The 26,011-nt window shown below is 42.6% G+C and overlaps 1 protein-coding gene across 1 annotated transcript; it reads right to left on the bottom strand.

The window, feature by feature from the left end:
• Window positions 1-42: 42 nt before the first annotated feature.
• On the bottom strand, window positions 43-24,765 carry Ly96 (lymphocyte antigen 96). Its single transcript, XM_038347634.1, has 5 exons — window positions 23,677-24,765; window positions 19,280-19,369; window positions 10,643-10,771; window positions 2,201-2,253; window positions 43-151 (listed from the first exon to the last, which is right to left on the bottom strand). Exons 1-5 carry the CDS (start codon window positions 23,783-23,785, stop codon window positions 53-55), a joined length of 480 nt encoding a protein of 159 aa, XP_038203562.1. The 5' UTR covers window positions 23,786-24,765; the 3' UTR covers window positions 43-52.
• Window positions 24,766-26,011: the final 1,246 nt, after the last annotated feature.

Raw genomic sequence — 26,011 nt, forward strand, 5'->3', positions numbered from 1 at the left:
AATAAAATATATATATATATACATATATATATATATATATTCTGAGTTTATTTTACTTGACATTAGGACGATGAATGAGAGTAAAATTCAAACAGAATAGCCTTTCTTGATCATCCCCGACAATGGCTTCTGCAATGCACCTGTATCGGCCCTGGAATAAGGAATAATAAAGACAAACAATACAAAATGTTAGGTGCTGTGATTCACAGACTCTGTAAGAACATTCTTCTTTTCTTTCTTTTTGTTTTGTATTGAGACAGGCTTTCATTATGTAGCCTTAACTAGTCTGGAACTCACTACATAGTCCAGGCTGGTCTCAAACTCACAGAGATCCATCTGTTAAGATTAAAGGCATGAGCCTGGCAAGAACTTTGTTCTTATCGGTATATAACATTGAAATTGAATTGGTGATTTTTTTTCTGGTGAGTGGAAACAAAACCAGGCCTTGATGCCTGCCTTTCAATACTCTAGCACAGAGTTAATTCCCAAGTCCAATTTCACTCTCTTAGTTTTCCAATAAGATAGAAACCTGCATGCATGCCTTTTAAAATTGTGCATGTGTGCATGCATTCGTGGGGGGGGGCAGCTGAGCATGCCGCATCATTCAGATAAAAACCTGCATGCATGCCTTTTAAAATCATGTGTGCATGCATTTGTGTGAGTGTGTGCATGCATTCATGGAGGGGGGCAGCTGAGCATGCTGCATCATTCAGTTGGTGGTCAGGGGCCAATTTATGGAACTCCTGCCATGTGAGTCTCAGCAAGAGAATTCCATTCATCTTGGAAGTAAGCACCTTTATCCACAGCCATCTCACTGGTCTCTGCGTAAGTTTTGATTGTTTCTCAGTTAGAAAGTGAGGATGTCTTTTTAAATAGTCCACAAGTGTCCAGAGAATGGCTCAGAGGGGAGGGGCCCTCACTGTACAAACATGAGCTCCTGAGTTCAAATCCCCAGAACCGACATAAAAAATAACAAAATACTTAAAACCAAAACTCTTGACTGTGGTCACGCTACCCTGAACACGCCCAATCTCAGTTGAATAACTATTTTTTTGTTTGGTTGGTTTTTGATTTTGCTTGGTTTGGTGTTTGTTTTTGAGACAGGGTTTCTTTGTAGCTTTGGAGTCTGTCCTGGAACTAGCTCTTGTAGACCAGGCTGGCCTCCAACTCACATCCACTTTGCCTTGGCCTCCCAAGAACTGGGATTAAAGGCGTGTGTTACTACCTCCTAGAGAATAACTATTCTTAAAAGTGGTGAATTGCTTTTTTCAATTCTTAACATAGGTTGTTTGAATAAGAATGGCCCCCATAGACAGACTTAGTTGACTCCCCAGGAGAGATCTTACCCTCTCTGAGGAGCAGATGGGGTGTGGGGTAGGGGAGAAGTAGGGGAGCGAGAGGAGAGGAGGGAGGGGGAATTGGGATTGGTATGTAGATAAATAAAATTTTACCTTAAAAAATGCCCCCCATAGACTCATAGATTTGACTGCTTGATCACCAATGAGTGGCACTATTAGGAGGTGTGGCCTTGTTGGGGTAGGTGTGGTTTTGTTAGAGAAAGTGTGTCCCCCAGGGGTAGGCTTTGCACAGTTCAGAAGCTCAAATCAGGTCCAGTGTCTCTCTTCCTGCTTCCTGCCAATCCAGATCCAGAACTCCGGGCTCCTCTATCACCATATCTTCCTGAGTGCCACCATGCTTCCCATCATGGACAATAATAGACTAAACCTCTGAATTGAAAGCCAGCCCCAATTCAATGTTTTCCTTTATAAGCGTTTCCATGGTCATGGAGCCTCACAGCAATCCTGACTGACGTGGGAAGTCCTTCTGTGTATGTGTTGTTTCTATTGGTTAATGAATAAAGAAGTTTTGGCCAGAAATCTAGCTGAGTAAAGCTAGGCAGGAAATTCAAACAGAGATATAGAGAGCGAGTAGGCAGAGTCAAAGAGATGCCACGTAGCAAAAGGAGAAGGACACGCCGAAACCTTAACAGAAGGCAATAGCCTTGTGGTAATATACGGATTAGTAGAAATGGGTTAGTTCAAGATGTAAGAACTAGTTAAAAATATGCCTAGGTCATTGGCCAAACAGTATTGTTATTAATATAGTTTCTGTGTGATTATTTGGGTCTGGGCAGCCAGGAAATGAATGAGCAGCCTCCGTTTACAAGTGAAGAAAGAGCAAAATATTTCTTGAACAATACCTTAGGAAATAGTATTCCCTTGAAGGAAAATGGTACTCTTGTATTCACAGTCTCTGAAAACAAAACACAAACATTACTAGTCATCTTGGGTGATTTTTTTTAAAATATGAAATGTAGTTTTATGGAGCCTCCCTTACTGATAACAGAAGCATTTCTAAGGAAAAATGTAGAGAAATGACTCCTACAACCTACCTACTCCATCCACAGTGCTCCACCCTGACACTCGGGTACATGAGAGTCCCTCCCTAAACCAGCCCACATCTCATCTAGGGCATCTGAAGTTTTGCCACCTATTGAAAGACCTGGATAAATCCAGACCTCACTAGCAGGAAAAATAGCCAAAAATCTAAGCAGGAAGAGAAGAATCAGAAATCTAGGATTAGCCGGTTCAGTGACTATGTTTCAGGAACTAGCTGTAGATAAAGTTAGATTGTAATCTTGAGAATAATCTTGAGAAACAGGGAGTTTCCCCCTTGTGATTATCATTGGTATTTTGGAATACTGTGTTTTAGGAACTAGCTGATTATGACCCTGAGAGTGATCTTGAGAGGCAGGGAGTTGCCCCCTTGTGATCATCACTGGTATTCTCGGAATTTTCTGTGACACCCTCCCTGCCCCTTTCGGATCACTGGGCTGTGGTTTCTTCCCTTAAAAACTCCTTCTCCAGGTTACTCGGGGTCGAACTCTTCCCCTGCGTGGGTTATGAGTCTCGGCCCCAGTGCACTGGTTCCTGCCTGTCTCATCGATTAAACCTCGTGGTGATTGCAGCAAGAACGGTCTCTTGTGAGTTATTTGGGGGGGGGGGGGGGGGGGCGGGAGGGGGGTCGTGCTATCCAGAGACTTGAGCGAGAGTCTCCCCACACGGGGGTCTTCTAGTACAGGCCTTTCTGCTAGGAAGTTCTATACTTCTCTCATTCCATGAATTCTGTATCCTTGTCATCCCGGTTTGTCCCATTGAGTTCTAATTCATGTTATGCCACTAAATTTAATAAATGCCTGTAAGCCACCTTGCATCCTCTTTTAAATAAGACCAGTATTGGAATAGTGGTAAATAATTATATGAGAAAAACAAATTTCAAGAGTAAGTTTTTAAAGTTAATAAAAATTAAATACAAATTTTTAACCTAATTTAAAAAAAAGTCTTCATGCTGGGATGGTAGTACACTCCTTTAATTCCAGCACTCGGGAGGCAGGAGCAAGCAGATCTCTAAGATTCCACAGCCTGCTTCCTTAACACAGAGAATTCCAAGACAGCCAAGGATCCATAAAGAGACCCTGTCTCAAAACAAAAGTCTTCAGCTTTGTTTTTGAAGTTATAGGGCTAGATCTTAACACAGGCAGATTAAACTGATTGGTGTAATGTTGATTTAAGACAGCACAACATACTAATAGGTTTGAAAAGCAGCTTGGGTTAGAACAAACAAAAACTGTAAATGTGTTCAAATGATTTAACCCGGAAATCTCTAGAAGTTAGCCATAACTCTCCTAAGAATGGGAATATTCAAGCCTAACATGTACAAAAGACTATACATAGAAACATATTCATTACATTATTGTTAGAGTTTGAATATCAAATGTCCCTACACAGGGTTGTGTGTCTGAACACTTGGTTCCCAGCTGCTGATGGTGTTTTAGGGGGTGGTGAGCACTAACTGGAGGATCTCTTGGGTGTAGGCTTCAAGTTTTACATCCATGCCCCACTTCCTGTCTGATCGCTGCTTCCTGCTATGCCTACATGTGAACAAGCATTTGTTGGCACTCCTACTGCCATTCCTCCTCAGCATGAAGACTATGTCCTCAGATCTCCTCCTCTCTCTCTCTCTCTCTCTCTCTCTCTCTCCTCTCTCTCTCTCTCTCTCTCTCTCTCTCTGCATATTTTAATTTTTTTTCAATTTCATCTTACATTGCGACCGTAGTTCTCTCTTCCACCCCTGCTCCACTCTCCCTGCCTCCCCTCTGAGATTTATTTATTTATCATGTATTCAGTGTTCTGCCTGCATGTATGCTGCAAGCCAGAAGAGAGCATTAGATCTTGTTATAGGTGGTTGTTAATTACCATGTGGTTGCTGGAAATTGAACCAGGTCCTCTGAAAGAACAGCCAGTGCTCTTAACCTCTGAGCCATCTTTCCAGCCCCCTCTTTGAATTTTTAAGACAGGATTTCTCTGTTTAACAGCCCTGATTGTCCTGGGACTGGCTTTGTCCCAGGCTGGCCTCAAACTCACAGAGATCCACCTGCTTCTGCCTCAGGACTACTGGGATTAAAGGTCTATGCCACCACTGCCTGACTTTCTTTCCTTTTTTTAAATAAATAATTTATTTTATGTGCATGAATGTCTTGCCTGCATGTATATACATGTGCCACATGCTTGAATAGTGTCCAAGGAGGGCGTCCAGTCCCCTGGAACTGGAATTGCAGACATTTGTGAGCTGCCTTGTGGGTTCCAAGAATCAAACCTGGGTCCTCTGGAAGAGCAGCAGGGGCTCTTAACCACCCAGCACTCTCTCCAGTCTTTCTTCTCTTACATTGCTTTTTGTCAGGATCTGATCTCAACAATAAGAAAAGTAGCTAGTTCAGTTCTTCAGGGAAAGCAGTAGAAGGAAATTAAACATTAAGTAAAAAGAAAGAATATCCACTGTCTTTGTTTGGTTTCTGTTGCAGTAAAAAACACCATGACTGTGGGGAACCATGAAGCCTCGTCTTGGATCAGCATATGAATGTCTGTCCCATGGGTCCCCTGGCAATGCCCGTGGACGATAGTCTCTGACTCAGCAAAAACCAGCAGACCGCTGGGCAGTGTGGGATTGTGATGAATTCATGTAGGCTGTAGGCTCTTTTCTCGCTCGCTATTGTTGATTCTTTGAGGAGGTTTTAGTTTTATTTTGTCAGTCACAGTTGCAACAGCTGTAATTTTCTCTGGAAATTCTGTTCATTTCCCCTAAGATTCAGAAGGGGATTGATGCTTCTCAAATCTCTTATCTGGAATTACTAACTACAACTCTTAATCCTTGGAACTTTTCTGATTCAACAGAGACTGTTAGTTACATCTGAGAAAACAATGCTTGGAACATTAACCATGTCTCACAGGTCTGGAAGGGAGAGTGAGGCATGCATCCATAGAGCAGGGGAAGGCCTCAGGAATACACGTAGTGCCAGCTGCAGAGAGTAAGTTACTGGACACCAAGTATAGAAACATTGGTAGGAAAAAAAAAAGAAACATTGGTAGGATCTGGCATGCTCCAAGAGGAAAAAGTACAATATAAAATGTGGGATGGATAGATCCATCTTTGCCGTACACGGGAGCGTATGTTGGTGGAAGAAGTGTGGTATGGTGGGGTGGAAAGAGTGTCTTACCAAAGTCTGCCTTTTGCAGACAGATGGAGACGTGGGACCCTCTTGTAGAAAAGGGAACTGTATAAAAGCATATCTTGCAGACCTGAAAGAATTGTTTGGGTTTAAATACCACTGTCCTTAAAGCATCGTACCCATGTCTATTACTTTTTAACTTGAAGAACCCACTGCTATAGCCGGGCTTTCTGTCTCCATTTACTTAAGCCTGCAAAATGCTCAACTCTCTACCTAGAAGAAGGTTGTGTAGAGAGTGGGAAAGCACATCTGGGGAAGCATTTAAAAGGGGAATGATGGAGGCTTTTATAATAATTACAATGTATTTCTTAAAATACGACATATTTCTTAAAAGTAAAAAATAACAGCAAATAATAAAGCTGTTCAAGCAAGCCTGGTAGGAAAAAAACTCTGTTAAAGTATAAATAAAGACATCTCAAGAGATTTGGGCCACTTGAGTGCAATCCACCCGGTGGTCAGAATCTTTCTTTGCACCAATACCCATTCTCCATCTCAGGACCTGAACCCTGGCACATGACCAAAAGCAGCTTGAAGTGGAAAGGGTTTATTTGGTTTACAAATTACAGAAACTAAGACGGGAACTCAAGATAAGGACCTGGAAACAGGAACTGAGGCAGAGACCACTGAGGAATGCTACTTACTACTCGATCCCAACTTTGCTTATACAACCCAAAACTGCATGCCTAGAAGTGACACCAGCCACAGAGGGCTGGGCTGTGTCTTGCCACATCAACCATTAGTCAAGACAATGTCCCATGGACAAGCTCACAGGCCATTCTAATGGAGGCTGTTATTCAGTTGAGGTCCACTCTTCCATAGTGATTCTAGTTTGTGTTAAAAACAAATCAGAACACCCACTGAGACATCTCTCTTTAATATGTATGTCCTGGTTTATTTTTGTTTTGGGTTTTGTTGTTGTTGTTGTTGTTATTGCTGTTATTGTTTTGGTTTTTTGAGACAGGGTTTCTCTGTAGCTTTGGAGCCTGTCCTAGAGCTAGCTCTTGTAGACCAGGTTGGCCTTGAACTCACAGAGATCCGCCTGCCTCCCAAGTGCTGTGATTAAAGGCTTACGCCACCACCGCCTGGCTTGTCCTGATTTGTTAAATAAGTAAAGTATCTATTCAACGAGTAAACTCAATTGCTTGAAAGAAAATTAAAACTTGCAACATAATATAACAACTACATAAACAATGTTCATTCATTCAAAAACCTAAGAACTCACCACTAATCTAAGAAAAGTCCCCTTGCAAAGGATGGTGACAATTACAGAAAACTACAATGATCGGGTCTATGGTGGCACACACCTTTAATCTCAGCACCAGGAAGGCAGAGGAACGTATATCTCCAAGCTAGAGGCTGGCCTTGTCTATAGTGTGAGTTCCAGGACAGCCAGGGCTACACAGAGAAACTCAAAAAACAAGGGAAGAAAGGAAGGGAAGGAGGGAGGGAGGGAGGGAGGGATGCAGGGAACAAGTAGCAGAGTGATATATGGTCCTCTCTGTTGATACATTTACCATACAATTCCTGCACCTGAGGCTCAGGGAGCACAGAGGGAGAGGAGGCAGAAAAACAGTAAAGGCCAGAGGAAAAGAACTTCACTGTGAGAGCGCATCATAGGAATGTCAGAGAAGTTATGTCCATTAAGTCTTACCAACATGGCTGCCTAAACATGACCAGAAAAGAGACAACACAAATAGTCATGCCAACACGGGAAGGGATAAAGTTTGTGAGACCTTTCAGTGGTTTGAAAGAAAATGACCCCCAAAGGGAGTGGGATCATTAATAGGTGTGGCCTTGTTGGAACAGGTGTGGTCTTGCTAGAAGAAGAAGTTAGTCACTGAGAAGCTGGGCTTTGGGTATCTCATATATGCACAAGGTACTGCCCAGTGGCTCAGATCACTTCCTGTTGCCTGCAATATGTAGGACTCTCAGCTACGTCTCCAGCACCATGTCTGCCTGCATGCCACCATGTCCCACCATGATGATAATGGACTGAACCTCTGAACTGTAAGCAAGTGACCCCAATTAAATGTTTTCATTTATAAATGAGTTGCTGTGGCCATGGTGTCTCTTCACAGCAATAAAAACTCTAAGACAAACCTTAACCCTAGACAAAGAATTTCAGACAACTAAGGGTTGTGAGTTTTTGTTTGTGTTCTGACAAATAAAACTTGCGTGGAGATCAGAGGGCAGAGCTAGCCACTAGCTGGCCACAGAGGTCTGGAGATCCGTACAGAGAGGAGACAAGAAGTGAGAACACGGCACAGAGAGAGGAAGTGATAAGGCGGAGCATAGACAGGATCTCCGCACTCTCCATCTGAGGATTCAGATGAAGTAACAAGTCTCTGGTAGCTTCTGCTCTGCTTCTCTGATCTTTCGGCTTTTACCCTGATATCTGACTCCAGATTTTTATTGATTAAGACTATTAGGATCATGCTTCAACTAAGGAACACCGGCTGGGAGAAATGGACATCTAAGGGAAGAGCCCCCAATTGGTTGTCCAGGACCAAGTGGTCAGCCCTGAAATCATATACATACAAGTAACATTACACAGACTGAGCAGGTTGTATCCATATATTTAGGAATATTTGTATGTCTGTGCATGCACGCGTGTGTGTATGTGTGTGTGCGCACATGTGCACACGCATGTGTGTGTGTGCGTGTGTGTGTACAATAACAAAAAAAGTAGAAGCCATGAATGTTAGAGAGAATGGGATAGGGAGATGCCCAGGAAAGGTTGGGGTGAGAAAAAGGAAAGGGGAAGGCAGGATGATTTTAATTTAAAATTTAAAAGAAGTCTGAAAGGAAAAGCAGCTCCCCATGAGCCTAAAAGCAGCCACTGAGCAGCATCCCTGCTTTTCTCAGCTTTGTCTCTGCCCCATCGTCCTGCCGTGAGTTCCTGTCCTACAGCCCCCGGTGTTGGTCTAGAAGCTGGAAGATGAAACTTCTCTTCCCGAGAGCTTTGGGTTGGTGTTTTAACAGAGAGCAACTCGGACAACCACCGTGTACAATAAGGACAGGACTGCTGGAAAGCTCTAGCATGGTTGTGTTTAGGGACGCCGACAGACACCTCATGAAGCAGTCCTCCACAATTATGAAATATTCCACCCGCATTCAAACATTTTAGCTCTTAAGCCATATAAAAGTCATAGACAGGGGCTGGAGAGATGGCTCAGAGGTTAAGAGCATTGCTTGCTCTTCCAAAGGTCCTGAGTTCAATTCCCAGCAACCACATGGTGGCTCACAACAATCTGTAATGAGGTCTGGTACCCTCTTCTGGCCTTCAGGCATGCACATAGACAGAATATTGTATACATAATAAATAAATAAATATTTAAATAAATAAATAGATAAATAGATAGATAAATAAATACAAATGAAAAACAAGAAGAGCCGGGCAGTGGTTGTGTACACCTTTATTCCCACAGCTTAGGAGGAAGAGACAGATCTCTGTGAGGTGGAGGCCAGACTGGTCTACAGAGTCAACTTCAGGACAGCTAGGGCTACACAGAGATACCCTAGGAAAAAAAAACAAAACTAAACAAACAAAACACATACACAAGGAAAAAAAAAAGTTCCAACGTGCTTTTTAGAAATAAGATTTTATCACTACTTTATGGTATTATTTCCAATTTTGCTAATATAACAGTGTGATATTATATACTGAAACTATTTAAAATACCTAAAATTATTAAGGGGGAAAAGCATGAGTTTGGATAAAGTGACCTTTACATTCCCAAATTCTGAATTTTACTATTCTGTTAACAGACTGAAAGCTGAGAAGACTGAATAAATAGATCAGGGGTAGATCACTTGCTTGCCTGGCATGTATAAGATCCTGGTTTCAATCTTTGAGGTAGGCCCTCCCACCAAAAAAGTATATCCAGGGGGGCTTGAGAGATGGCTCAGAGGTTAAGAGCACTGACTGCTCTTCCAGAGGTCCTGAGTTCAATTCCCAGCAACCACATGGTGGCTAACAGCCATCTGTAATGAGATCTGGTGCGCTCTTCTCGCATGCAAGCATACATGGAAGGAATGCTGTATACATAATAAATAAATAAATAAATCTTAAAAAAACTTTTAAAAAAAGTATATCCAGATGTGGTGCCGTACGCCTCTAATCCCAGCACTATGGAAGCAGAAGCAGGCGTGTGAGTCCCAGGGCAGCCAGGGCCACATAGAAAGACCCTGTCTGAAAATCATTAACAACAACAAAAGGGAGATGGGGCATGAAGTCCAGGAAGTTAAAATCAGCCTTGACTACATACAGAGTTCAATACCATCCAGGGCGAAAATGACACTCTGTCTCAAAAAGTCAATAATGACAATAATAATATAACAACAATTCAAACAAAAAACAAAAAGGAGATCATTAAAGAAATCAATACAAGTGCAGAGTCAAAACCAGACAAGTGCCTATGGAAAGCTCTACATGCAATGTTTGGGAAAAGACATCTGTAGCCAAGAGTGAATGTGAGACCTTCATCTAAAAAGGTAAAAATGTATTAACCCTGCAAACACATCCACACACTGCACCATTTTAGTAATGGCATGTGGACACCACTGTAAAATATTTATGCTTCAAAGAGTAAAATTTCAGAGGGAACTTGTGTGGAGTATCCTGTACACTGTGAAAATGTGTTGCTCTTGTTGTTAATTAAAAAAAAAAAAAAGCTGACTGGCCAGTAACCAGGCAGGAAGTATAGGCAGAACAAGCAAACTAAGGACTAGAAGAAGGGCGGAGTCAGAGGAGTCCCAGCCAGATGCAGCGGGAGCGGAAGTTGAACGTGCCATGCTAATAAAGACACCACCACACCACGTGGCAGAGCGTAAATAAAGAATATGGGTTAATTTGAAATGTAAGAGCTAATTTGCAATAAGCCTGAGCTGCCGAGCATTTATAATTAATATTAAGACTCTGTGTCAGTTATTTGTGAACTGGTGGTCGGGACAGGAAATCTCCACCTACAGGAACCCGAGTATTACCGTCAGTAAAGGAGTTTCATGTTTCCCGTGTTTCCTCGTCCGAACAGCCTCACAAAGAACTATGGTCTACTCTACCAGCCAAATGCTTACCTCCTTTCAGAGCTCTGCAAAAAGAATAATCGTCATCATATCCATGGCAAACAACTTCTTCGCGCACGGGCACCTTTACGGAGTTGACATGAATGGAGAGGTTGAAATATAATTTTTTTAAGTCTCTTCCTTAAAAAGAAAAAAAGAGATCCCATTAGTCCCTCCATTAAGGTGTACAGAGTGTTTATTGTGCCCTTAGTGTGTGCCGTGTGCTTTTTTTCCTATATTGCTTCGTCATGACTAGCTATGAAGTTATTAGTATCTTTTTCTTTAAAAAAAAGATGTATTTATTTACTATGTATACATTGTTCTGCCTGTATGTATCCCTGCACATCAGAAGAGGCAGCACATATCATTACAGATGGTTGTGAGCCACCATGTGATTGCAGGGACTTGAACTCAGGACTTTGGAAGAACAACCAGTACTCTTAACCACTGAGCCATCTCTCCAGCCCCAAGGTGTTAACATCTTTATTCCAGTGATAAAACTAAAGTTCTAAGAAGGCAATTTTGTAGAAAATTTGAATGTTCCACAGTAACAGCTATATAAAATATCTTTTCCCACCAAAAAAAAAAATTCTCAAATTGTGACAACTACCAAAGATGTAAGATTTCTAGTTTTGGTAAGCTCACCCAGAAAATTCAAAGGAAAGGGAGGGACTGGGAATCATAAACTCATCAGCTTTTGGAGTTTGGATGAGCAATGTCTAAAAATTAGAATTGAAGACCAGGTCTATCGGTGCATGCCTTTAATTCCAGCACTTGAGATGCAGAGGCAGGCCCATCTCTCTGAGTTAAAGGCTAGCCTGATCTACATAAAGAAACCCTGGCTCAAACAAAATAAAACAATAAAAACAATAACAAGAAAAAGACGACTGAAGCAGAAGGTTCACGAGCTGGAAACCTGTCTGGTCTACAGAGCAAGTTCAAGGCAAACCCTTGACAACTTAGACCTTGTTATTAAACAAAAAGTAAAAAGTAGCCTGGCGGTGGTGGCGCACGCCTTTAATCCCAGCACTCGGGAGGCAGAGGCAGGCGGATCTCTGTGAGTTCGAGACCAGCCTGGTCTACAAGAGCTAGCTCCAGGACAGGCTCTAAAGCTGCAGAGAAACCCTGTCTCGAAAAAACAAAAAAAAAAAGTAAAAAGTACTGGGGTATTACACAGGCCAGAGGTACAGCGTTTGCCAGAGCAAATAGGATTTTTATTCCCGGTAACAGGATAGGTAGATTTGTAGTGAGAGCGGCGGGTGGCATCCTGCCACCGGCTAGCTTTACATCTGAAATAATTACATGGAAACTGTATTTTTTTTAAACACTGCTTGGCCCATTAGTTTCAGCCTCTTATTGGCTAATTCTCACATCTTGCTTTAACCCATATTTAGTAATCTGTGTAGCACCACTAGGAGTGGCTTACCAGGAGAGATCTTAGCCTGCATCCATCTCTGAGAGGAGAGCTAAGGCGTCTGCCTGAGGCGTCTGCCTGACTCTGCTTTCTTTCTCCCAGAATTCTGTTCTGTCTACTCCACCTACCTAATTTTCTGTCCTATTAAAGGGCCAAGGCAGTTTCTTTATTAACCAATAAAAGTAACACATAGACAGATGACCCTCCTCCATCATAGATTGATAGATGATACATAGATAATAGAGCATCTCCAGTAAACATACATTTTTCTGACTCTCCAATGTTATTCATTTGTCCCAAGATGTATATTATATATATACATATATATATGTATATGTATATATATATATATATATATATATATATATATATATATATATTAAACTGAAAGACCCCCAAAGAGGGGAGACTCTCGCTCAAGTCCTGGGATAACACGACCCCCCAGAAACTCACGAGAGACCATCCTTGCTGCAATCACACAAGGTTTATTGACAGGACAGGAACCAGCGCGCTGGGGCTGAAACTCATGAGTAGCTGGGAGAGGGGGTATTCAGGGGAAGAAACCACAACCCAAAGGGGTAGGGAGGGTGTCATTGGAAAATTCCGAAAATACCAGTGATCATTGGAAAATTCTGAAAATACCAGTGATAATCACAAGGGGGTAACTCCCCATTTCTCAAGATTATTCTTAAGATTACAATATAACTTTATGGTCAGCTAGTTCCTGGAACAGAGTCACTGAACTAGCTAACCTAGATTTTTGGTTCTTCTCTCCCTGCTAGATTTTTGGCTCTAATCTTTCTGTTAGAGGGGTCTGAATTTATCTGGGTCTTTCAAAACATACATAGATATAGCTTTTTTTTAAAGACAGGGTCTCATTGTGTACCCTTGGCTGTCCTGAAAACCACTAGGTAGATCAGGTTGGCCTCAAATTCACAACGATCCACCTGCCTCTGCCTCTGAATGCTGGGAATAAAGGTGTGATAAATTCATCATAAATTACTATATAACAATAAAAAGCAGTTTTTCCATCTTCAGACTGAACTTGGCTGTGCTTGACAGAACTCTCAGATCTTCCTTCTCCTGGTCCCTTTTTGCGGCTGGTTCTACCAGCTTTCTGCTGTCCATCCACATCTCCGACTCCTCTGTGTCATTGAGTCTGCTCTCTTACGGTTCATCCTCAGTCCTCTGTTTGTACTCTGAACATTCTTGCTAGCTTTAGGTGTCACATGACCATATACTATTCTACATCCTTAGTCAAACGTTTCTCAGTTCCCTCACACAACAAACTCAAAGGGGATTTCCCCATCATCAACGTCAAACTGGTGTTATAGGAATCTTTCTGGAAAAGTCCTCTGACACCGAGACTGGAAGAGAGAGATCACAGTGGACTCAAGCCAGGACCCATCCTGTCTTCCATCTGATCCTAGTTGGTCCTGCTTCCAGCTGCATCCTCATTTCATACCTTAAAACCACAAAGTGTGGTGGGCAAGCAAGCAAAAGACATATGTGGCAGTCAGAAGGGTGTGAAGGGCTGCAACCAATGGTTTTCACCTTTTCTCCAGGTCATCCTGTCTCAGGCAGCAGGTGGAGTCGTGTTTGGAGAGTAGACAGGAGATGCAATGCTTTAAACAAAACACTAAATAAACCAATAAATGTGCATCTAATAATTAATCTTTTCTACTGTATTCTACTTCACTGACATTAGAACCCCATCCCACTAAATCTTACTAGCCCCCTTTTAATTACTAATTCCCACTGCCTTAGGGTTAGCAGAGGCAGGTATTACTCCAAGCCTGAAGACCACCAAATGGCCTACCTTTTTGCCACATTGCTACTTCCTGGGTTAGGTGTGGAAAAATTATTATGGGGCCAGTTAAAAATCTTTTTTTTATTCATTTTACATTCCAACCACAGTTCTCCCTTCCACCTCACCCCCCACTTCCTTCCTAACCCACCCCCCATCTGCTCCTCCTAAGAGGTAAGGCATCCCATGGGAGTCAACAAAGCTTGGTACATTAAGTTGAGGACCAAGGTCCTGTCCCCTGCATCAAGTCTGAGCAAGGCATCCTTCCAAAGGGAATGGGTTCCAAAAAGCTAGCTTATGCACCAGGGATAGATCCTGAGACCAGTTAAAAAATCTTAAAAAAGAAAAGAAAAAGAAGAAGAAAAGGTTGGTCCCGTGAACCTTCTAAACTCCGGAGTGTGTGTGTGTATGGGTTGAAAAGATGATCCCACAAGGAATTCAAGAGACACAGACCGGGCTCTGTGCTACACACATGGCACACAGCACTGCTATCCTGTGTGATGACAATGCAAAGCAAAAAGCCTCTTTCTAGGCTCAAGAGGCCCAACATGCTTCCAGTCTCCAGAAGTCCTGCTTTGACAGCTTGGTGGCCGTGGACATGACTGCAGTCACAGTTGGGAGCCACGGCTGTAGTGACACAATAGTTATAACTCTGAGTCAAAAACTGAGTGGGAACGGAGATGATGTCTTTGGTACTACTCAGGCTTGCTAGCAGGTCTCTGTGTAACAGAAACAAACCTATGAACACACCCTGTAGTCGGTCCCTTCAGTGTTATTTCTGGAAATTCCTGGAGTTGTCCTGGGCAAATTCAAAAATCCTGCTTCCCTTTGTTCTGTCACGATGACCACTCTTTTTCCTTATGAACTACAACCTGAGGAAGACAGAAATTTTCTTTAAGCTTATCTACATGATACTGGACATGGTGGACAGACATATAATCCCAGCACTGGGGAGGAGAGACAAGAAGGTTGCCACAAGTCCTAGGCCATTTGTGTGTGTAGTAATTTTTAGACCAGCCTGGGCTATAACAATACCTTGTCTCATAAAACAGAAGGAAAGAGAAAAATAACAACAACAACAAAATACTGGTACTAGGGAGATGGCTAATATACTAGAGAGATGGCTCAGTAGTTAAGAATGCTCTTCCAAAAGACCGAAATTCAGTTCCCAGCATTCCCCCAACCATCTCTTGATGGAGGAGTGTTTATGTGTTACTTTCATTATTAATAAAGAAAACTGCCTTGGCCCTTTAAGAGAAAATTAGGTAGGTGGAGTAGACAGAACAGAATTGTGGGAACAAGGAAGTAGAGTGAGAGAGACGCTTCAGGCATTCGCCATAGTGAGTCTCCATGCTGCTGCTCTCCGAGATGGATGCAGGTTAAGATCTCTCCTGGTAAGCCACAACTCGTGGTGCTACCCAGATTACTAAATATGGGTTAAAGAAAGATGTGAGAATTAACTAATAAGAGGCTGAAACTATGGGCCAGGCAGTGTTTTAAAAGAATACAGTTTCCGTGTAATTATTTCGGGTGTAAAGTTAGCCGGCGGCGGGTGGCGGGACGCAGCCCTGCTGCTTCACACTACAGATTGGCGCGCCAACGTGGTGACCAAATCCACGTAAAAACCTGAAAAAGCTTTAAATAAAGGAGAGAGAGAGTTTAACACGGCTTTTTGCTGTTTGCCTGGACATGCTGTAGAGAGATCTCCTGTTTCCGCAATAGCGGCACAAAAAAAAAAATAAAAAAAAAAAAAAAGCTGAGTCATTTTAAAACGCAGCTTCCTGCACTGTGCTGCCAGTGCAAACTCTGGCTATAAAGCATTTCAGTGGCTTTTATGGACTGGATGTTTGTGTGCCCGCTGGGGATCGGAAAGAAAGTACTCTGAGACCATGCCAATGGCTCACTGCTCCCTGCCTGCACCTGGGCAGATGGCGGAATCAGGCTTAGGCGAGCGGGACAGCATTTGTGGATTCCTGCCGCCGTAGAGAGAGAGGTGTTTTCAGTCTGCGCAGTGCTCTGCGCATCTGATTTGGCTGTAACTTGGATTAAAAGAGTTTCTGTGCTGCACGCTCAGTATCAAAATTAAACTGCTGAGTGCAGCTCCAATGTCGACTGCTGTGTGCCTGGAACTGTGTGCGGCTCAGGGGCACCAAATGACTGAGGCAGGAGCGGCTTTGGCTCTGCTCCGCCATGCTGAACTGTACTGATCTCAGGCAGGATCTATCGTAATTACCACAATAACAGCGCAGTTAAGGTTTAGACTTGGCTGTAAACAGGCAGTACCGTATTACCTATAAGTGGCGCAACTTAAGTTTTTAAGAAGTGCTTAACCTTTTAAGAAATGCTCCTGGATAGTAAAAAATTACAGATTCACAATAGAAAAGATTCAGACATAGAAGGCCTTTAAATGGCTCACGTAGGCTTAAAAGAGAGAAAAAGAAAATATAGAGAATAAAGTTAATGCCTTAAAAAAAAAAAAAGGTTAAAGTCTTTATAGAGACAGAGTACAGATAGTTATAGATTAAAAGAAGTAAAGTGATAGAATGAAAATAAGCCGCATAAAAATGGAAAATTCACAGAGAGTCTGGATTATGTATTTTGTTGTGTTTTCTTTGATTTTTTTGACTGTAAAGGAGCTAAGTACAGAGAGACATTTCATTATATGGGCTGCCAGGCTAGACCAGAATGGACATCTTAACGGTATGACTTCAGGATTTGGATCTAAGAACATGATGCTTTGGAAAAGAGTTTCTTCTTTTGTTTTCACAGAGGACGAGACTCTGTGGATTGCTTCTATCCCAATATGGTATGATAGACCACGCCCTCCTGAAAGGTTGCTGTGAACATCTTCAAAAAATTACTTCACTCAACTGCCAACTGAGAGGAACCTAGCACACAGGTTACACCATGAAAGACCTAAATAACAGTGCCCCCATTCAGCAGGAAGCAGTTTGGAGAGAAAAAACTGCGCCCATTTTCCCAAATATTGCTTATAAATGTTCTTTTACATTTAAAGGGGGAGATGATATAGATATGAATTTGCATTGGTATAGATTTTAAGGTCAATTTTGTTATATGTATATGTATTTCTGATCTTGATTAAGCTATTGTGATTGTAGTTCATTTTAAAAACTGTAATGTATAATTAGGAAATATAGATTGTTAATGGATAATCATTGATAATAGTTAAGCTTGTAGTAATGTTATTAGATTTTCTAGATATGTAGAGATATATTTCAGTTAGATAGACATTCTTCATATCTTTCAAAGACTGCAGAATATGGCATTTAATGTTTTAATAACTTAGGGTTTTTCATGACAATGAGACACGTCTGCTCCTGGCAGCACCAATCTACTTCAAGAGGAAGATGGGCATCGAAGAGGCTACTTATGGAGTTTGTTAGCCATTTGGGCAAGAAACTGCTCTTGGCTGGACTGTTCCATAAACTGGACACAAAGAACCCGCAGAGAGAGGACTGCTGAACTTGCCTAAAGGTGAGATGGTCTTTCGGGGTTCCTGATTCATGAAAGAGTCTGCGAGACGTTCTGCAGGACACAGCTGAAAGTGACTGAACTGTCTTTGGAATTTCCTGCTTCATGAAAAAGTCTGCTGGACACTATGGGCCTGAAGGCTGAAGATGGATGCCCCAACGGTACAGAGGAACTTTGGGTGACTGTCCAGGCAGCAAGTTGTCTCTCATTTCTAGAGTTTGAAAGCTGCATATTTCTTGTTTACTTAGGTAGTCTTATATCCTTCTGGAGTCTTTGATGGAGTTGAAGAATGGTTCAATAGTTATAGTTTTCCTTAGTTATGATAAAAGATAAAATAGATTTAAATATTGTAACTGTAATTCTTGCTTGATAACTGTTTTGTTACATGTAATTTTACTATGTTAAAGTTAAAGCCTTTCTTTTTTGTTTAAACAGAAAAAGGGGAAATGATGGAGGAGTGTTTATGTGTTACTTTCATTATTAATAAAGAAAACTGCCTTGGCCCTTTAAGAGAAAATTAGGTAGGTGGAGTAGACAGAACAGAATTGTGGGAACAAGGAAGTAGAGTGAGAGAGACGCTTCAGGCATTCGCCATAGTGAGTCTCCATGCTGCTGCTCTCCGAGATGGATGCAGGTTAAGATCTCTCCTGGTAAGCCACAACTCGTGGTGCTACCCAGATTACTAAATATGGGTTAAAGAAAGATGTGAGAATTAACTAATAAGAGGCTGAAACTATGGGCCAGGCAGTGTTTTAAAAGAATACAGTTTCCGTGTAATTATTTCGGGTGTAAAGCTAGCCAGCGGCGGGTGGCGGGACGCAGCCCCGCCGCTTCACACTACAATCTCTAACTCTACTTCCATGGAATCTAAGACTCTGATCTGGCTTCCATGGGCACCCACACATATGGCAAACACACAGATAGATATACACACATACACATAAGTAAAATAATGAAAAATATGTCTTTTATAAAAGCTTGTTATTCCCATGGTAGCGCTTGGTAAAGTATAAAACATGCTCCAGCTGACTTGGAGACCATAGTGCTGAAGATCAAAATTACATTTCCTGAGAGCCAGACTTGCACACCTTTTATCCCAGCACTTGAGAGGCAGAGTCCGGCACATCTCTGTGAGTTCAAGGCCAGCCTGGTCTACAGATGGAGTTTCAGGACAGTCAGGTTTATACAGATATACCAAGTCTCAGGGAAGGAAAATCACAGATTTTCCAACTGAAACTCAGTGTCTCTCACAACTGAATAGGTAATGGTTGACAAGGGCCATAGATTATTAGAAGGTTGTGTAGTAGGAAGCGGCGGGGCTGTGTCCCGCCACCCGGCCGCCGGCTAGCTTTACACCCGAAATAATTACACGGAAACTGTATTCTTTTAAACACTGCCTGGTCCATTATCTGTAGCCTCTTATTGGTTAATTCTCACATCTTCCTTTAACCCATATTTAGTAATCCGTGTAAAACCCTCCATATGCCTGTGAGTTGCTCTAAAATACAGCAAAAATGACAGATAATCACTTCCTAGATCAAGCCATTTAATGCTCTTCCATCTTGCTATCCTTTGCCAGTTGTGATGAAGCAAGCAGCTACAATAAGGTCCATGTGGCCAACAGCCAGAATCCAGAAACTGCTACCAACAGCCACATGAGCTTAGAAGGAGTTCCTTCCATAGTTGACCCCAAACGTGGTCAACATTTTGATTATAGGTTATGGGGGCCCCGAACAACATGGGTAAGCCATGCTCAGACACCATCATACAAAGACAGTAGATAAGTGCTGTGTTAAAGTCACTAGACTACAAGCATGGTAATGTATAGCATAGCAGTAGATAACAAACACAAATACATTTGGAACAGAATTATTCTGGTTGAATTTCTACAGCCCTTTAGCTAATTACAAAAATGAAAGTTTGTATTTGTACTTACTTGGAATAAAGTTAATATATACAAATCCGCTGGTTCCCTTCAATGTTATACAGGGTTCAGAAGTAATCAAAATAGGGAATTTCATGTTATCTAAAAAAGAATAAGGAAAACTTTAACACATTATTGTAAATAACTTCCAGTAAACATAGTATTCTGAATATCAGTCCCCAAAGGATGGTTTTTGTGTTCAAAATTATAATGAGAACAATTGAAGGTCATTGAAAATCTCTCTCTCTGGAACACTGACAGTTATAATACAGTTGAAGAAGAGGACCCAGGTTTTCCCTCAAGTACAAACTCCATGTGTAAAAACCCAGAAAGTAATGAAGTCTCCAGCGCATGAAAACACCCAAACTATACTCAGTAGTGTCCCTACGAAGGTTCGAGACATGCTCTCTTTTGAGAGTCCCTGACCCCAGCACCACCATACACTTAGGAAGCATCTCCAACCCCAGTCTCACCTGCATGCTCAGTACCCTAACTCTTCCAGTCCAGCTCCCCAAAGCACTGACTTCCGCGCTGTGCATCTTGGAGTTCTGATAGTCTGCACAGTCTAGTTACACTATCAGAGCCAACAGACGCTACTCCTGCTCTGCATGTGTGAAGACAGAAACTGCTGGTCTCAGCTTTTCCACAAGAGGGAGAATTGATATAGTCTTCTAATTAACACCCATCTCACTAATCCCGGAATTCTAATGCGTGTGGGTAACAGTGAAGGGAGCAGGCAAAAGCACGCTGGCCTGAGTACTGTCATTTTGACTTCACACTCCATTTTATCTGTAGGGTGGGAAAAAGTTCAAGTTCCTAAGCCATAGGGAAGCTATGTTTCTAATGGCGGAACAACATCCTTCCTAAACCATATAAACAGTGTATTATCCCCCTTCGTTCTTATTATGGCTGTTTCTAACATAGAAATAAAACAAATGAATTTGATTGGTTGGACTAAAAAACTCCCATTTTGTGTCTGTTGACAATGATGAAAGACACAAGGAAAGTTCCTAATCTTTGGCTTCCAATTGGTGAAAATTATAACTGTAACTTGGCAATAAATGTTTACGATTTTTGTACTTTTAAACCCCACTTTTGCCCCTACTCAGAGCTGCCAGAAGAAACAAGGCTCTGAAGTCCTTGTCCTACAGCCCTGATCCATCAGTGACCTGCCTGTGTGGTAATTTATTAGGATCTCTGGAACCCATAATTGTTTTCTCTCTCCTTCGTCATGGCGTGCAGTCGATGGGGTGGAACAACACAATCTATCTTGGGGTAAAAGATGTTGCTAGGATTGGTGGGTGTCAGTCCAAAATAAATTCAAGCCAGGAGAGGGACATAGATCAATGTCAAAATGCATGCCTAGCCATGCACAGTTCAGACCCAGCACTATTAATAAATAAACCTATGAAAAGTAAATAAATAATTCAAGTGAGTCCGCCAGCATCTTTGGGACAAACAGTTTATTCATCTTTGTTTTGTGAGACAGGTTCTTACTCTCTAGCATGGGCTGTTCTAGGACTCACTATGTAGACCAGACTGGCCTCAAAATTGCAACAATCTTCCTGCCTTGACCTCATGAATGCTAGAATTAGAAGCATGAAACACCATGCCCAGGCTCAGTAGGATTTTTCATGGACCTTAGAAAGTTACTATATAAGCCAGGCTTGGTGGGGAAAGCTTTAATCTTAGCACTCCAGAGCCTGAGATGGGAGAATCTCCATTAATTTTAAGGCTAATCTGGGCTAGCCTGCATTACAGAGTGAGCTCAAGGTCATCTTGAGTTACAGTGCAATCCTGCTTCAAGAAACACTTCCTAATATTATTACAGCAACAAATAGTGTTGATGTTTGTCAGAGCATATGCATCCAAAACCATAGCATCCCTTCAGCAAGCCAAGGAAAATCCAAATGTACCAAAATCTTGATTTTGAATTCCAGATCAGTCCATAATAAATGTTTCTTATGTAAGGCCCCCAAACTATAGTGATTGGGTTTTTTGTTTGTTTGATTGTTCTTTTGTTTTGGTTTGTTGATTTTGGGTTTTGGTTTTTCCAGACAAGGTTTCTCTGTGTAGCCCTAGTGGTCCTGGAACTCTCTCTGTAGACCAGGCTGGCCTTGAATTCCCAGAGATCAGCCTGCCTCTGTCTCACAAGTGCTGGGATTAAAGGTGTGCAGCACCATGCCCGACTCTATTGTTCAGGCAAGTCAAAATCACTAACCCTGCCCAGAAAAGATGCATATTTTCTCTTTCTTGGAAATGATCCTCACAGTAAGGACTGAATCGGGTGTCACCATAACTAGCACTCACCTGCCGATTCTAGAGGGATTAACCCTTTTCAAAGGGAAGTATTTCTGTTTTAGTGGACTGTCCCAGGCAGAGGAGGGATAACGTTCTAGTACAGATAGTGTAGAGACCTTTGTTGCTTTCTTTCCAGCCTGTGTCAGGGGGCTCCAGGGAAGGTCCAGGACTTGTTGGTGTTACAGAGCAAAGGGGCAGGTTCTACCTCAGAAAGTCTCACCAAAAGACAGAGGAAGCCAGGTGTGTGTCCAGTGTGGTATCCCATGCCTTTAGTCCCAGAACTCAGGAAGCAGAGTCAGGCAGGTCTCTTAGTTTGAAACCAGCCTAGTTACATACCAAGTTCCAGAACAGCCAGAGCTACATAGAGAGACTCTATATCAAAAGACAAACGACAAACAAAGACAAAAGGATCTAAACTGTTACTAAAAGAGTACAGATGAACAATAATATGTATTATACATTACTAATAGGCATATGAAGAGTCACTATGTAGTACCAAAGAGGCAGATTCGGGAACTGCATAGCTGGCTCACTGGTTGAGCACCAGCCGAGGATCCACCCACATTAATCCGCTCAAGTAGCCTGTAACTCCAGTTCCAGGGAATCTGATGTCCTCTTCTGACTTCTGCAGGCACCAGCATGCACATGGTACACATATATACCCAGAACACACACACACACAAAGATAAGTAAATTGACAAAACAGGGGGCCAAAAAGGAGAGGAAAGCAGAGGTTAGCAGACTGGGGACTTTCCTCATGACCCAGAAGTGAACAGCTCTTAACCACAGTCAGCGAGCTTCACAAGCCAGTCCCCCAGGTGACTGACTGCGCAGCCCTCAGTGCTGCAGTTCTCAAGGGACGTCTCTAAAGTCCCTGCAGCACTTCCGGACATCAAGCTGCAGATCTTGCTTTTCAAAGAACTGGCATTTCAGAAGGCATCACCTCCCAACCATCCAGATATTTAGACAGGCGGCCAAAACGGACATCCAACCGAGTGATCAACAAAAGAGAAAACAGATTCAAACAACTACCAAGTCCCTGTGCTAGGTCTTCACATCCCAGGCATCTGCTAGCTGTACAGTGACAAGGGCATCAGTTAGGAACCAGTAGCATCGGAGTTTAGCTCAACTGAAAAATATTTGCAGTTCCAGCCCTGGGGAGGCTGGGGATTCAAGGAGCTTGCGGTTGAGGCCGGCATAGCGTGTACAGTGAATTCCAGGCAAAAATAAATAACTCAAGAGGCAGAGGAAGGGGGATCTCTTTGAGTTCCAGGCCAGTTTGGTCTATATAGCAAGTTCCAGGCTAGCCCAGGGCTATATATTGATATCCTGTCTAAAAAATAATAATAAAATATGCGGGGTGTGGTGACTCACACCTTTAATCCCAGGAAGTAAGGGTAGGCAGATCTCTGTGATTTCTAAGCCAGCCCAGCTCCAGGCCAACCACCACGGCTACATTGAAACCCTGTCTCAAAACGAATTATAGAGTAATAATAATAATAACCGCATAAATCCAAAATCAATCTTACTTTTTCTAAGTGACTCTGTTGTAAAATTCTTAACTCTAGCAAGCCTCATAAAGTGAACTCTAAAATCACTTTCACTTTGCTACTAAAAAAAAAAAAAAAAAAAAAAATGAGACAGAGAATACCTAAGAATTGCTGAAGATCGTACAGTTGGTGAAAGAGAGAGATCAAGCTAACAACCCAAGAACAGAGATGCTCGACGAGCCCTCTAGGACCACCGACTGGAGCGGAACCCCCCACCGGGAAGCAGCTCCCGTTCTGCCTCCTTAGGAGGAACCAGTTTGTCGGTTCTGGGACTCTGAAACAAACAATTCTACTGGAACTGAGAGCTTAGCAGCAACAGAAACACGGGCGCTAAAAACGCACAGTTCAGACGGGTGAGGAGGACCAGACGGGGAGAAACCCACACCCGGAAGTGGTCGATCGCTCCGCCCCCTCCCATCCCCATCCCCCTCCCCAGACCGCAGCAGCCCCCACAGCTGGAACCGCAGAGGCCTTCTTCCCGGCCCTCCAGCTTCGGGTTCTGTGAAAACTTTCTCTGAAAACAGCTGGCGCTGCAGTTACTTGCTGCAGATCACTTACCGCAGTAGCTGTAGGAAACAGTCGTGTCGGAGGAGTTGCAGACCCACTGCTGCTCAGATTCGGCAAAGGTGGGAGGAAGCAGCGTAGAGAAGAGAATAAATGGCAACATGATTTGATATCTCCAACACTTGACACACGCAAGGAAGACCAGCGGACTCGACAGTAAGGAGGAAAGATTAAACTTAGTCACCAGTCATGTGATTTCAAAGTTCCCATCCAACTGTTTCCTCTTTTTACGCTTGTGTGACTGTTTGTATACTTGTTTTTACTATCTGAGCACTTCCTGCTGCAAGGCAAGTGAGAAAGAACGATCCAGAATATACTGTTTCTGAACACTTAATGTAAATCAAAGTAATTAGCACTTCAACACACAGCGAGTTTTCCATGAGACCAAATGCCCTACTGGAGACCCTGTCTAAAATCAACTCGGCTGGGCATAGTGGTGCACACCTTTAAACCCAGCACTTGGGAGGCAGAGGCAGGTGGGTTTCTGTCAGTTCGAGTGAGTTCCAGAACAGCTAGGGCTACCTAGTGAGACTCTATCTCTAGAAATGAAGTCCTCTTCAATCTAAGAGAAGATACACTACTTTTCTGTGTACACATTTTTCTCTCTTGCAAGCTCATACAGTGGTTCCTCCTGGCCTGAGCCAGTTAGTCTCTTGAAAACCATTTCTACCCAACGACAAACAGGTTCAGCCACAAAACATACAGGCTAGCTGATACTCCCACATAGTCATGTCCGCTGCAATTGGCAGCTGAGACCTCACCAGTCTCTAGAGCACACTCAAAAGGAAGCTGAGCTTGAGGCAGTGGTGTTGAAGTGGAGTGCATTGGATTTGGATTTGCTGGGCATGCCAACAAGTGCTCTTCCACTAACATTTTAAGGCAAAAGTTTGAATCCCAATAATGGAATGTGATTGCTTTGTTCTGGCCTGTATTTCATGTCAGGACTCTGTTTTAGACAAATACTTCCTCCTTTAGCCGCATTGCTACTTCATCCTCTGTAGAATCTCAGTGTAGAATTAGCAGCCAAAACGGCCTGGAGTTGTGGCCTGCAATCCTGGTCTGCTGGTAACACTGAACAGCTCACACGGATCTGTGAAGGTAGCAAGGAAACTTCATTTCAGGCAAAGCAATAGAAAAGATCAGAATAGGACTGGAGAGATGACTCACTGGTGAAGAGCACTGACTGCTCTTCCAGAGCTACCTGGGTTCAATCCCCAGCACATGGCAGCAGTTTCCACACGGCAGCTCACGGCTCTCTGATACCAAGATCTGATACCCTCACACAGATGTGCAGGGAAAACATCAATATACACAAAATGCACATAAAATAAAAATAAATGTTTGAAAATTAGAATATAATGCAAGAGAGCAATGATCCACGTGAGACCATACCAAGGACCCCTTTATGGGGTTAAAGGAAGGAGGAGCTTGCACTAAGGGCCATCGTGTTGATGGTTATTTATTTTGATTGATAGATTATATCATAAAATAATTTTCCTATGACACATTCCCCTTCCCATAATGCATCTGATTTCGATTATATGTATACCCAAATATGCATTAGCGTAAGATGGTAAATAGGAGATTCCTCCTAAATGTTCACTTACAGGACACAATTTACCTTAGTGAGCATGTGCCCAAATCCAGTTCAGGCCAAATAGGATTTTCCATTCTTTGTACTGTATACACTGGGAGTATATGTGAATAGAAATTGTCTAAGTTTAATGGATGTTAGGGGAGGACATATGTATCCCATTATTCAGAGAAGGGTATGTATAGCCACACACAGGTAGATATCCAAGGTTGCTGGGTGCATTTGGGGGGGGGGGGTTGCACAATACACACAGGTAAAGGAACTAGGCTGCCAACTGTGTTATTAGAAGGGGGGTAATACATAACCTAATCTGTAGTGATGAGGCAGGCAGGCCTGCTTTTCATCCCACCCGGATCCCACACAGCTAGCTTTACAGGCGAAATAACAACACACAAATTGTATTCATTTAAACACTGCCTGGTCCATTAGTTTTAGCCTCTTATTGGCTAATTCTCACATCTTGATTAACCCATATTTAGTAATCTGTGTAGCACCACGAGGTGGTGGCTTATCGGGAAAGATTTAGCATGTCTGACCTGGTGGCTGGATCCATGGCGTCTGACACAGAGAGGAGAGGCATGGTGACTGCCTGAGACGTCTGCCTGACTCTGCTTTCTTTCTCCCACAATTCTGTTCTGTCTACTCCGCCTACCTAATTTTCTGTCCTATTAAAGGGCCAAGGCAGTTTCTTTATTAACCAATGAAAGTAACCTCCTCCATCACTAATCCAAATAG

The sequence above is a fragment of the Arvicola amphibius genome, chromosome 11, assembly GCF_903992535.2.
Source record: "Arvicola amphibius chromosome 11, mArvAmp1.2, whole genome shotgun sequence".
Lineage (NCBI taxonomy): Eukaryota > Metazoa > Chordata > Mammalia > Rodentia > Cricetidae > Arvicola > Arvicola amphibius.

Bases quoted from the DNA above. Each gene is read 5' to 3' on its own strand.
- Ly96 (XM_038347634.1), bottom strand. From the start codon at position 23,785: ATGTTGCCATTTATTCTCTTCTCTACGCTGCTTCCTCCCACCTTTGCC. The intron at 2,254-10,642 runs GTAAGCATTTGG...TTTTGTTTTCAG, and splicing joins TTGCAGAGCTCTGAAAGGAG to AGACTGTGAATACAAGAGTA. The intron at 152-2,200 runs GTATTGTTCAAG...TCCTTATTCCAG, and splicing joins AGGGAATACTATTTCCTAAG to GGCCGATACAGGTGCATTGC.